Source organism: Geotrypetes seraphini, chromosome 18, assembly GCF_902459505.1.
Source record: "Geotrypetes seraphini chromosome 18, aGeoSer1.1, whole genome shotgun sequence".
In the NCBI taxonomy this organism is placed as follows: domain Eukaryota; kingdom Metazoa; phylum Chordata; class Amphibia; order Gymnophiona; family Dermophiidae; genus Geotrypetes; species Geotrypetes seraphini.
In genome coordinates, this window is record NC_047101.1 from 12,709,897 (window position 1) to 12,723,380 (window position 13,484).

Here is a 13,484-nt window from a genome sequence, read left to right on the forward strand (position 1 = left end):
AGGGAAGTCCCTCAAGAAACTACTTGCTGGTGAAACAAGAGCCTTGTTGGACCTGGACGCCGGTTTCCTACCTTCATTCTAAATGCCGAGCAAGCAGGAAGATCACCGTGTTGGATCGCGATCCTGGCATTGTCAACAGCTGTGAAGATAAGTGTAACCTTTCCCTAGGCTCTTTTTCCTGTTCCCTGTGCACAGTGGTGGGATGATAATGTGTACAAGATGCAGGCAAAAATTTATTGTACCAAAATTAAAATGCAAATAAGTAAAATAAAACCCTTTTACCAATCAAGGCTTTTTGCAGCCTCTTTTTACTGCTTCCTTGAGACGCTTTACTTTTTGCGGCGATCATCGGCGAACACAATATACAGGCACTTTGTTACTTATCTTCATTTTTTTATGGTATGTCCCAACCTTTTTCACCATGGACCCCCGACGAAGGTTTGTCCGAAACACGGACTGTGTCGGGTCCCTTGATTGGTAAAAGGGTTTTATTTTACTTATTTGCATTTTAATTTTGGTACAATAAATTTTTGCCTGCATCTTGTGCACAGTCTGCGGTTTTGTTTGTTTCTCCTGCTTGTTTTTTTTCTGCAGACAAATTTGGACTTTCTCCTTTGTTTTGTTGCCCATTTTTGAAAGATTACATTTTGGAAAATAGTAGAGTTGTTTGCCCATGATACAGGATAAGAACGGCTGAAAAACTCATTGGGTTGCCGTCCGTATATTGAACAAGTTGAGGCTTTTTCTCCACTTTAAATGAAATTTTTTTTCAGGGAGCATTTCCACCACTCGGCTAATAACATTTTTTGATTGCTAGTTGATGTGTTCATTGTTATTTTTATTAGTTTTCTAGAAAGATGTTTAAATACCTACATGGCATAAATGTGCATGAGGTGAGTCTCTTTAACTGGTATGAGGGAGGTATATTTTTTTTCATAGAAAGGGTAGTGAATGCATGGCATGACCTCTCAGTGGAGGTGGTGGAGACAAAAAGTGTATCTGAATTCTAGGAAGCTTGGGACAAGTGCGTTGGATTTCTAAGGTAGATGACATGGTTAGGCAGACTAGATAGGCCATATGGTCTTTATCTGCCTTCATTTTCTATGTTCTATGCGGAGCCACACAGGAGAAGGCAAGGGCAAAACCACTCCTGTGCTCTGCCTTGAAACATTCCAGGGTGGGTTCCTCACTGGCCTAATATACCAACACTTACCTAAGCATGCCTAGACACCGCTAGATGGGATTCTATAAGTGTCACCTAGTGGTTGATTGACAACCGCACCTAGTGGCACCTACAATGTCTTAGACACTGTTTATAGAATCTGGTCCTCTGTGTTCAACTCAGTGATTGGCTAGAAGAGAGAAACTGACTAGACTTATGTCAATCTGGGTTGAGACACGGTTATGGAACAGAAATAGTCCTTGTATCCCTTTTGCTAAGGTGCGCTAACCAATTTAGCACACACTAACAATCGATTAGCGCTTGCTAAATTGGTTAGCGCGCCTCAGTAAAAGAGGTGTGTGTGTGTGGGGGGGGTGTTGCCATGAGTTGGCGGCCAACTCAGTGGCATGATCCGTCCATTTGAAAATCCCCCCTCTATCAGCAGCCGTAGAACTAAAGTTTGGGCTCTCCCGTGTGATTTTGGACCCTCTCGATAGTTTATTGGAGGAAATTGCCTCTGACAATGAACCTGGAAGAACTTAAAAAGTTACCTTTATAAAGATGCATTTGAGTCTTAAATTAGATAATCTTATACAGTACAACGGTGCTGACAGTAAAAGGAGCAATTCATAATCCAGAAGGGGGAAAAAAACCTAGAATACTGCAGTAAATTTTGCTCTTTCTATTAACCTATAAAACAAAAATATTGACGAAGTTTTGTGCCAGGCGCCTAGAGAAATATTTACCATTAATCATAAAGACAGAGCAAACCAGTTTTATTAGAGATAAGCAGGAAAGAGATAAATACCTAACAAGAGTTTTAACAATACCCTAGTTGCGGTGTTAGTTATATAGCAAACGAATTCATGTTTCAATGCAAGAAAAATGTCTTAAAATGGTTTATGATATATGTAAAACCCTTTTTTTTTTTCTTTAATTACTGCTTCTCAGTCTACTCCCTTCCCTAGTTATGGATACTGGCAGCATAAACATTCTTGAATTTCTTCTCTGTAATAGGATTAGACTGGCAGATTTACCTTCTCTCTCTCTTATTTTTTTAACTTTTTAAAATTATAATTTCAAACTAAACAAGCAGTTACAACTTGTGCAAATATAGGCAAGGAACAAAAAGATAAAAATGTTATAGTGCCCTTGTATCGCTCTATGGTACGGCCACACTTCGAATACTTTGTGCAATTCTGGTCGCCATATCTCAAAAAATATATATAGTGGAATTAGAAAAGGGCAACAAAAATGATCAAAGGGATGTGACGACTTCCCTATAAGGAAAGGCTAAAGCGGTTAGGGCTCTTCAGTTTGGAGAAGAGACGGCCCAGGGGTGATATGATAGAGGTCTATAGAATACTGAATGGAGTGGAAAGGGTAGCTGTGAATCGTTTGTTTACTTTTTCCCAAAATACTAGGGCTTAAGGGGCTTGTGATAAAGCTACTAAGTAGTAGATTTAAAACAAACCAGAGAAAATATGTCTTCACACAACTCTTGAATTCGTTGCCGGAGAATGTGGTGAATCAGTTAGCTTAGCAGGGTTTAAAAAGGCTTGGATAATTTCCTAAAAAAGAAGTCCATAGGCCAATATTGAGATGGCTTGGGGAAATCCACTGCTTATTCCTAAAGTAAGCAGCATAAAATCTGTTTTACTACTTGGAATCTAGCTAGGTACTTGGGAACTAGGTTGGCCACTGTTGGAAACAGGATACTGGGCTTGATGGAGCTTTGGTCTGTCCCAGTACAACAGCTCTTATGTTATGTGAGCCAAGTATTGGACAATTGAGCCATTGTGACATCACTGATGAAGTTGGCTCTTAGGCATTGGTGGAATGAGGCATTATGACATCACAATCTCAGCTCTGGAATGTTGCTCTATTGGGGTTTCTTCTAGGTGTTTGGGACCTGGGTTGGCCACTTTTGGAAACAGGATACCGAGCTTGATGGACCTTCGGTCTGTCCTAGTATGACAATTCTTATGTTCTTATGTAAAAACATTCACCGCATATCCTGTAGTTCAAACTCACATTTTCCATTTCCAGCCTCTTATGACCCTCCTTAAGGATGAACCCAATAGAACAATTATCTGGACAGAGGTTTAGAGGAAAATTGAGACCAGTGTTCAGTTGGCAGTGGTCAGATTTTGCTGACTTTCTGGAAATTCAGTGCGGGACCATGTCCAAGCCTTGGCATTGAATTTTCCAATTTTGTGGAGCCGGTTAGAGGGTCCTTTTTATTAAGATGCGCTAACAGATTTAACACACGCTAAATGCCAAGGCATCCATTATATTCTATGGGCACCTTCTTTTTAAAACTCCGGCTTTCATCTACAAGTTACTAATTCCTTACACTTCCAATAGAACATTAAGATCCGCTGAACAGCATTTGCTGACGATTCCTTCTCTTAGAATTATTAATACTAGACGACAATTGATCTTTTCAGTCACGGCCCCCCAAACTTGGAATTCTCTCCCTAGCCACTTAAGGGAAGAACCCAATATGGAAAAATTCAAGGGTAAACTAAAGAGCTTTCTCTTTAAAGATGCCTTTGTAAATTAGTCATTTAGTCTTCTAACTAATTTTATTTTTTCTCTATAATTTTATTGAAGTAATTTTTTATCTTCCCTCTCCTTATGTATCTCTCTTATTTGTTTCTATAACTTTTAAACAAATTGTAACTCTTATCCATCTCCTCCCTTATGTTCCTAGTTTCGTTAAATTTGTCAATAGTCTCGTTAGTCTTAGTTTTGTTATTTACTGTATTATTCTCCTTACTTTGTAATTTTATTATTATGTACATCGCTTAGAATTTAGATTAAGCGATTAATCAAATTATTATTAAACTTGAAATTATTATTAAACTTGAAATTATTATTAAACATGTAACGTGCACTGAATCAGTTAGCACACCTTAATAAAAGGACCCCTAACTGCGATATTCAGTCTTATTTTTACGCATCACGGGGAGGAGGGAATTCTATAAATATAAATACAGTATCAGATTGTATTGAAAGAATTCAGTGTTGGGCCAATCAGCTCTTTATTTGCCGTCATTTACCATGTTACTATGGGGGTCTTTTACTAAAGTGCACTAGCCGATTTTAGCCCATTATATTCTATGGACGTGTTAGCGTTAACGCGCGCTAAATTGGCCAGCACGCCTTAGTAAAAGACCCCCCATTGCCTAATTTTTAACACGAAAAAAACTTGAGAGCTTTTCCTCCGTATTAGTTAGATTGGCTTCCAGTTCGTGAATGTATTTTATTCAAAGCAGCATATCTAGTCTATCAGACCTTTTGTACATTAATTTCTGAATTATTTCTCAATTTAGTGAGGGTATCTCATTCCCGTTCCTCTCTTCGTTTACAGAGTCAACTGCAACTCCATTCTTTAAGTTGCAATGGTATTATATATGGATTTTTAATGTTATATTTAAGGTTTCTGTGGTCCATTTTTTTTTTTAAATTCATTACCGTCTTTTTTTTAGGTTGGAATCCAACTATTTTTCTTCCCTAAAAAAGACTGAAAACATGGTTATTTGATAGAGATATTTAGGCTGATTTGAATGCTGTCATTAATATGATTTTTCCTTGTCTTGTGTAAGTCACGTTGAGCCTATTCTGTAATTGAAACGTTTTATATCTTATACTATGTAAACCAACTTAAACCTATACCGGGATGAAATGGTTAATAAGCACTCTATCGATATTGAAATAACGCTCAAACATGGGCATCAAAAAAATTGGCCCTAGACACTTTTCTATAAGGGGAACCCACTCTATCCAGAACAATGCGTACCACTGATTCCCTCAACTAACTCTGAGCACCAGACTTATTCCTATAGGAGAGGGGATATATGATAGATATGTTTAAATACCTATGTGTATGAGTCAAGTCTCTTTCATTTGAAAGGAATCTCTGGAATGAGAGGGCATAGGATGAAGTTAAGAGGTGATAGGCTCTGGAGTAATCTAAGGAAATACTTTTTTGCAGAAAGGGTGGTAGATGCATGGAACAGTCTCCCGGAAGAGGTGGTGGAGACAAGAGACTGTGTCTGAATTCAAGAAAGCATGGGACATAAGAACATAAGAATTACCACTGCTGAGTCAGACCAGTGGTCCATCATGCCCAGCAGTCCGCTCACGCAGCAGCCCTCTGGTCTAAGACCAGCACCCTAACTGAGACTAGCCCTACCAGCGCACGTTCTTGTTCAGCAGAAACTTGTCTAACTTTGTCTTGAATCCTTGGAGGGTGTTTTCCCCTATAACAGCCTCTGGAAGAGCGTTCCAGCTTTCTATCACTCTCTGGGTGAAGAAGAACTTCCTTACGTTTGTATGGAATCTATCCCCTTTCAACTTTAGAGGGTGCCCTCTTGTTCTCCCTACCTTGGAGAGGATGAACAACCTGTCCTTATCTACTAAGTCTATCCCCTTCAGTACCTTGAATGTTTTGATCATGTCCCCTCTCAATCTCCTCTGTTCGAGATAGAAGAGGCCCAGTTTCTCTAATCTTTCGCTGTACGGCAGCTCCTCCAGCCCCTTAACCATCTTGGTCGCTCTTCTCTGGACCCTTTCGAGTAGTACCGTGACAGGCACATGAGATCTCTTAGGGAGAGGAGGAGATAGTGGAAGCTGCAGATGGGCAGACTGGATGGGCCATTTGGCCTTTATCTACCATCATGTTACAATGTTTCTGTAATCATAAAGTTCTGTGACATCACAATGCAGCTGTAAAGAGTCTTAGCCAATAGGGAGAGGAGAAGACAGTGGATGCTGCAGATGGGCCATTTGGCCTTTATCTGCCATCATGTTACAATGTCTCTGTAATCATAAAGTTCTATGACATCACAATGCAGCTGTAAAGAGCCTTAGCCAATAGGGAGAGGAGAAGACAGTGGATGCTGCAGATGGGCCATTTGGCCTTAATCTGTCATCATGCTTCTGTGAGAGCTTTAAAAAAAAAAATGCTAACAAAAATATTTGACAAACTTTGGAGTTTTGTCTGATCTTAAAAATAAAATCAGATGGAGATTCCTTTAATTTTTAAATTTGCATCAGAGTTTGGAGCAGATTTACCTGGACATCATGATTGGTGTGATGACAATCAATGCAACTTGCAGGAGTTGATTTATCTACTTCAAATTTGACCAAATCTCAAGATTCAGTGTGTGTTGAGACAGGGGGGGGAGGGGGGGTGAATAATTTTTTCTGCAAATCTGTGAGAAATCTGCAATTCCAATATACCTGAACCAGACTGATGTGTTATGCCTTCAATATAACCGTGAACGTTTCTGCAGAGCTCTACAACACAGCAGATAAAAAAGAAGAGCAAATTCTAGCATAGGAAAAAATTCACACTTTGAAAAGAGTATTCCAGAATCCATCTAGCCTAAATTGTCAACTCTGTTTCTATGTAGTCAGGTTTGCTTTTTTTTTTTTTTTTTTTTTGCCAACTGTTCCTGTATTCTTTGCAATGAGAAAACAAGAATACTGTCAAGGGTAGGGTGAGGAAACGCCTTTTAATTGCACAAAATGCATTTTATTCTCAAATGAGCACACCATTTGTTTCTGAGTAGTTTGAGGGGAAAAAAAGAGAAACAAGATGCTTGCATAATGCCATCCTTCTTAACGTTGCATGCCCTCTTTTTCAGAGCGGGTTTCGCAGAGTATGTTCTTGGGGTTAAGCCAAAGCAATGAAAATAAATGGAGTTTAGTCTTGCTGCCAGAGAATTATAATCAAAGCCCTCAGCCAAAATTTGCCAGAGTACCTAAAGAATAAGTTAGCCCTCTATACACCTTTGAAACATCTAAAGTCTTCTCATCAAAAGAATCCACAACATAATAAATCCTAAATACAAAAGTGATACCCACAATGCAACTCCCCTCCTTACTTTGCCCTAACCTAACTTTCAAAACGTATTCTTCAATCTTCAAATGAAAGAACTCCATAGCAGAGAAATAGGGTTCATAGACAACGGCGCGAAAGACAAAGGCGCGCCCAGACAATTGAGCGCAGCGCGGAGGTGCGCGCTGCTCAAAATTACTTTTTTCAGGGCTCCGACGGGGGTTTTGTTGGGGAACCCCCCACACACACTTTACTTAATAGACATCGCGCCGGCATTAGGAGGGGTTTGGGGGGTTATAACCCTCGACATTTTACTGTAAACTTAACTTTTTCCCTAAAAACAGGGAAAAAGTTGTTTTCAGTAAAATGTGGGGGGTTAGAACCCCCCACGCCCCCCACAACGCGGCGCGATGTCTATTAAGTAAAGTGGGGGGTTCCCCCCCACGCCCCCCGGTCGGAACGCTAAAAACAGTAATTTAGAGCGGCGCGGCGGCGCGCACTGCGCTCAATTGTCTGGGCGCGCCTTTGTCCCGGCGCGCTTTTGACCTGACACCGATTTTTCAGCTCCTTGAACATAACCTCGGCCTTCTACAGTACCACTGTATATTTTCTAAGCGACCTGAAATAAAAAAGCTAAAAACAAAATCTGTTTTGGGGAGTTTTTTGTACGGTTTATTGACATTTTAATTTTACAATTATGCATTCCACGATTCGTTTGAGTTTTAAAAATTATAAATGCATGTATCTGGTTGTTCTATTCGATGTATAATAAACAAACAAATATGAAAGCCTTCTCCAAATCATTATTGCTGTAATAAAACATAGTTGTTTTGCTTATGTAGCTGGAAATTATCATTTGTCTCCTGTAGTGATCATAAGCAGTCAGCAATGACTAATCAGTAAGCATAGATCTGCATTTCTGATGAAAGGAAAAAAATCTGAAATACAAAATAGGCTTCGATGTGTGTCAGCCCAATAGATGATATCTTTATATGGTATATAGAAATAGTTATTAAAGAATCTCCGCTTTTCCTTCCCACTTAAGGACCAATGTACTGTAACATCATTAACAGGTATTTTAGAATCAATAAAAGAATTATACAACCATGGGGTTGTTTTACTAAGCTATGGAACAATCTGGGTTTAACACAGGTTAATGCAAGGCCTCCTGAGCGCTGAGCCCAGATTGAAGGCAGCACGTTAGTTGGCATTCACAGTGTGTCGTCTTTTGAACAGTAATTTCAGTAGCAGTGAGATGTTAGCAACAATGAGATTTTTTTTAAATATTTTATTTGTTTTTATACTATGTTTTTGTTGTATATTATTATGGGTGTTATACATACTCTATTAGAATACTGAAATGATGTGGATTATAAATAGTTAAAACTGATGCTCTCACAAACAGCTCATGATCAAAGACATGTTTGGGCACAAAAGCAGGTTTTAAGTGCAATATATAACGTAGCATATCTTACTGTATTTGTATACCACAAAACCTTGCAGTTCTATGCGGTTTAACAAACAAATAGGGCTGAACAGTCACTGAAAATTGAGCGGGTAACCTTTCCCCCATCCTTTTGTTTCATTACCTTGCCCTTTTTGATTTGATTTACAAATTGTATTTAATCCTTTTTCGTTTTTCCCTTTTATGTTTGTCTGGTACACAGGTGTGTGAATTGTCTTGTATGAGTAATGTGGTTTTTCTTTTTTTACCCCAATTTTATTAGTACTTTTAAATTGCATTGAATTAAAATTTTGCGATCAAAATCAAAACTTTATTAAACTTAAACTTAAAGTGTCGCCCAGCCAAGAGCAAAAGCCCCTATAGCGGGACCCACCACCCAATCAACGCAAATGTAGTAAGTCAGAACGGGGGGGGGGGGATTTTTTTCAACTTGTGCGTTCTTAATGTCAAAAATGAAGTTGCTCAATTTAAACGGTCACCATTTAGCTTAAAGGTGTTTGAGGGTCCCGACGCGGACCACGTTTTGGCGTCTTTTTCAAGGAACTTGAAGAACTTTTCCCACTCATTTGAAGCAGTGGGATGGTGGGTGCAATTCAATAGCCGAGTAATCTGTCACTATATTTTTCTACGGAGCATCTTCTCTTCACTTGATACCTCCACTTAGGCATTGCTAGGTGACCTAAGGAATTATTAGAGTTATTTGGATTTAAATGAAATTTACATATGTAAATTTAGGCACAGGACCTGGCAGAAGGGAAAGGTGTCACTGGACTTGAAGGGGAGGGAAAGGAAAGGTGCTGCCCGCTGGAGGGGAGGGTGAGATGGTGCATGGAGAGAAAGCATATTAGTTGTGAGGGGTTGGAGGAAGGGAAGGAAGGAAAATTGTTGCAGGATGAGTGAGAGTGATAAGAGAGAGAAAAATGGACTCGGAAGACAGGGAGAAATCAGGCATGGGGAGAGAACATGTAATGAGTGGAGTAGGGGAGAGATGGGCTTGGGAGTGGGGGTGGGGTGGGAAAGAGTGATGTTACTTGAGGGAAGGGGCAAGGAGAAAGAGAGAAAGTGTGCAGGAGGCAAAAAGTGTTGTACTCATGGAGAGAGAGAGAGAGAGAGAAGGAGAGATGGATAGGGAGGGCAGAAAGGAGGGACGGAGAAATGTCACACTCGGAGGAAGGGGGAAGAGGGCAGAGAGTAAAAAGTTGGACTCATGGAGGTTGGGGGAAGGAATGAGGACTGGAGGAGAGGAAGCGTGCAGGAGGCAGAGAGAAAGAAATGTTGGACTGGTGGAAAGGATGTTGGATGTGTCAGTAGAGGGAGTGGGAGAGATTCACCCTGGATCTTTCTCTCTCTTTCCCCACTCCCTTTGCAGCAAGGGAGGGAATGAGAGAAGGACAGTGAGAGAGAGGGAGACATGTTGCCCATGGGAGTGGAGGAGAGAAAAAGAAAAGTTTGACTCATGGAGGGACAGAGAGAAATGTTGGTTTGGGAAGGGAGTGAGGTCCGGAGGAGAGAAAGCATGCAGGAGGCAGAAAGAAAGACATATTGGATGCAGTCAGAAGGATGTGCAATCAGAGACTCGTGAAATCTCCAGACAACAAAGGTAGGAAAAATGATTTTATTTTCAATTTAGTGATCAAAATGTGCCAGTTTTAAGAATTCATATCAGCTGTCTATATATTGCATTATATTTGTCTATTGCATATTTTAAAGTCTGCCTTGACCTCTTTGTAAAAATAAAGCAAATTTAAATAATAATTAACATTTTCTCTGCAGTGTGCTTTGTTTTGTTTGTTAATTTTGTGGTTACCATTATGTATTAATAAGTTTTATTGTGTGTATATATATATATGAAAAATGGATGGAAGAAATTGCATTACAATTAGTACTATTATTATGGGGGTGGGGTCAGGGGCGGAACTTGGGCGGAGTACTCAGTTGATATGTGTTAGACTTAGGGGGTACTTGGCTTGAAGAAGTTGAGAAACTCTGACTTAAATGACACATTGTAACAATGTTCTTTTGGTCTTTTTATACAGCTCTAGACCCATCAAAAGACCCATGCCTCAAGGTGAAGTGCAGTGCGCACAAGGTGTGTGTAACTCATGATTATCAGACTGCTGTTTGTGTCAGTCGCAAACAACTGATGCATAGGTAAGGAAAAGTAATGCTTCGTATTATTGGCTTTCTGTGCTTGAAAGAAAAGTGGAGTATGCAAAAGCAGGGGGGGGCATAAGCCAACTTCAAACCAGTGACCCTTAAGTTGGAGGATATCCTTCTTCTAAAAGTAGCTATCCTGCCTCTTGAAAATCTGGTTCTAGCCAGACCATTCTTAGCTGTGTCTTGAATTTCTGGTAATCTTGGTTTCTGTTTTCTGATTGGGCCAGCAGGGACCAGCCCAGAGCAGACTTGGGTAAGGTCTATTCTGCTTCTTGGCTTGTTCCTTGCTATTTTAGTCTTATTTATTTTTTTTTTTGGGGGGGGGCAGTCAGTGGCATAGCAAGGGGAGGAGGTGCCTGCGGAGATGTTGCCCCGTGCCTTGCACCCTCTCCTCAAACAGAGAAGATTGAGAGGGGACATGATCGAAACATTAAAGGTACTGAAGGGGGATAGACTTAGTAGATAAGGACAGGTTGTTCACCCTCTCCAAGGTAGGGAGGGCACTCTTTACTTCGAACCAAACCAACAGCACTCCACCATGCGTAGTGTGAAAGTTCAGAACTATTCTTCCAGCAAGTTAAAATTTGCTGACTCGCTAAACCCATTAATACATCAAATAACTTAGCTTCCGCTTTATTTAACACGACAACCAAGGCCACAGACCGCAGAACAGCCAATCTGTAAGTTAGTGGAGCATGAAATTTAAAAATAGCTACAACTCTTCCCCATATTGATTTCCAAAACAATTGTACACAAGAACAAGCAAATAACACGTGTTGAAAAGTCCCCACGTCCAAGCTACAAAACCAATAAACACCCGACACCCCTGACAACCCTCCCCCCCCCCCCCCCCGACAGCCGTGAAACTCTATAGGGTGTGAATTTAAATTATCAATTATTCTCTTTATGGCTTCCATGTCAAGAATTCAAGACAGAACAAGCTCTGAGCCACATAGGGAGGAGCGATAACAAATCGGCCGAAGCCTTGGGGCCAATCGGCTAGCTGTAGGGGGGGGGAGGGGGGAGGGGTAGGATAGATTAGGGGTGAGCGGAGGGGAGGTCGCCCCTCTCGATCCGGCATCACACGAGGCGGACGTGGCTTCCCTCCCGCTCACCCTCGACTGATCAAAAAAAAACAACCCCAAACTTTTCCCTCACCTTCGGCCGGCAGGGATCGGAGTGGCAGGTCATCGCGGAGGGAGGTTCCCTCTCTGGCTCTGTGACTTGGGGTAAGCGGCTTCGTGGCCCCAGCAGCACAAGCGCTACCAGTAGACCTGCGGGTATGGGCGCTGGGGGCCTAGACGGGGTTGGCCCGCTGCACAGGCCGGGAGCCGGGAGTGACCATCAGCAGCTCCATCGCCGATTGGCCTCTCTTGCAGCGTGCGCTCTCTCTGTCCGGGCGCGCGCGGCTCGAGCCGACGCCGGATTTTGGGCGCATGGGAGCGGATCGGGGGTAGTCTCCGGCCTGGGGCGGCAGCCAACTACAATTTGTACCGCAGGCTGCTAGCCCCAACGCGGCCGGCCGGGCGGGCGGGTTCGCTGTGCGGCCCATCTCCAGTGGTTGTTTTCGCCGAATTCAAGACTTCTAAAATGCAATCTGCCTGCAACCAATGAACTCTTTCTACAGTAAGCTGTTCCAACTGAAAGAGCATTCAACACCACATAGAATTCTACAAAATATCTCCTTTGTTCTACCTAGTAAAATATAGATGAACTGCAGAAGTAAATGAAAATTTGATTTTAAAGAATCTTTATGACTGAATAATTCATTCCATATTGGAAGAGAAGGGAAATATTATTCATTTCCTGGGTGCATTTACAGTAGTAATGAATAGTGAAGGCAATACATGCAGAAAGGGTTTTATTTTTAACGTTGAGGTAATTTGCTCTAGTGGATGGTTTTTCTTCTGCTCTGTTTTTTCTGTTTATTTATTTATTTTTAAACACATTTAATAATACATGTGTCTGTCGGTGGAAATTAAACTGTGCTGTTCCAGAGCTGTTCCAGCATATATAATACTGCAAACCGTTTAGCACAAAAAGTTCTTGATTAATGCTATCTTTAACTCATTATTTATAGAGAGAAAAGCAAATCTGACCTTAGCTGGACCTCATATATCAAATGTCATCTGGAACTAGCAAACTTCGATCAACATTATATATTACCCATTATATACAGTATATGATAATATAAATATCCTCTGAAGGGTGCGCTTATATGGGCACTTTTAAGTGCTCATAGAGGGGGGGTATTTTACTAAGCTGCGGTAGAAAATGGTCTTAGCGCACCTTTATCCAGATTTGTTTCTGCGTGTTAAGGCCATTTATAGCGCAGCAGTAAAATTTCCGATTATCTGTTTCTTCTATTTTTTATTTTTTTTTTCAAATTATCTTTATTAACAACTGCAAAGGAACATACAACCATAATGGCTAAGCACCAACCCCCTCTTTTCCTAAGCCACGGTTGAGGTTTCTACTGTGGCTTGGGACGTTCAATGCTCCGACGCTCATAGCAATTCTATGAGCGTCAGAGCATCCTATTTTAATTTGTAAACTGGCTAGATACTTGTTGATGGTCGGTATATTAAAATTTAATAAAACTTGAAAACTTGAAACTAGAATCTCTACCATACTTTAGTAAAAGGAGAGGGGGGGCTAAGGGGGGGATTAATATTGTCATTAACACATAACCATTAAAAAAAACAGTACTGCACGAGCACTAACCATCACCCATTTTATTGGCGGTAAGGGCTCATTTGGAAATCCTGCGCAAATCAGTTCAGCGCATGCTAACAAAGATACAATAACTGATTAGTGAAGGCATAGCCACTCTTCACCTCCCCGCTCAT

The 13,484-nt window shown here is 40.9% G+C and overlaps 1 protein-coding gene across 4 annotated transcripts in view; it reads left to right on the forward strand.

Annotated features, from left to right (window-relative positions):
* SPOCK1 (SPARC (osteonectin), cwcv and kazal like domains proteoglycan 1) overlaps window positions 1-13,484 on the forward strand; it is a 462,854-nt gene that overhangs the window by 248,127 nt on the left and 201,243 nt on the right. For all 4 annotated transcript variants that reach the window (XM_033927310.1, XM_033927308.1, XM_033927309.1 and 1 more), the window contains exon 4: window positions 10,515-10,629. In XM_033927310.1, the coding sequence (XP_033783201.1) occupies window positions 10,515-10,629 (115 nt within the window). The remainder of the gene's footprint in view (window positions 1-10,514; window positions 10,630-13,484) is intronic.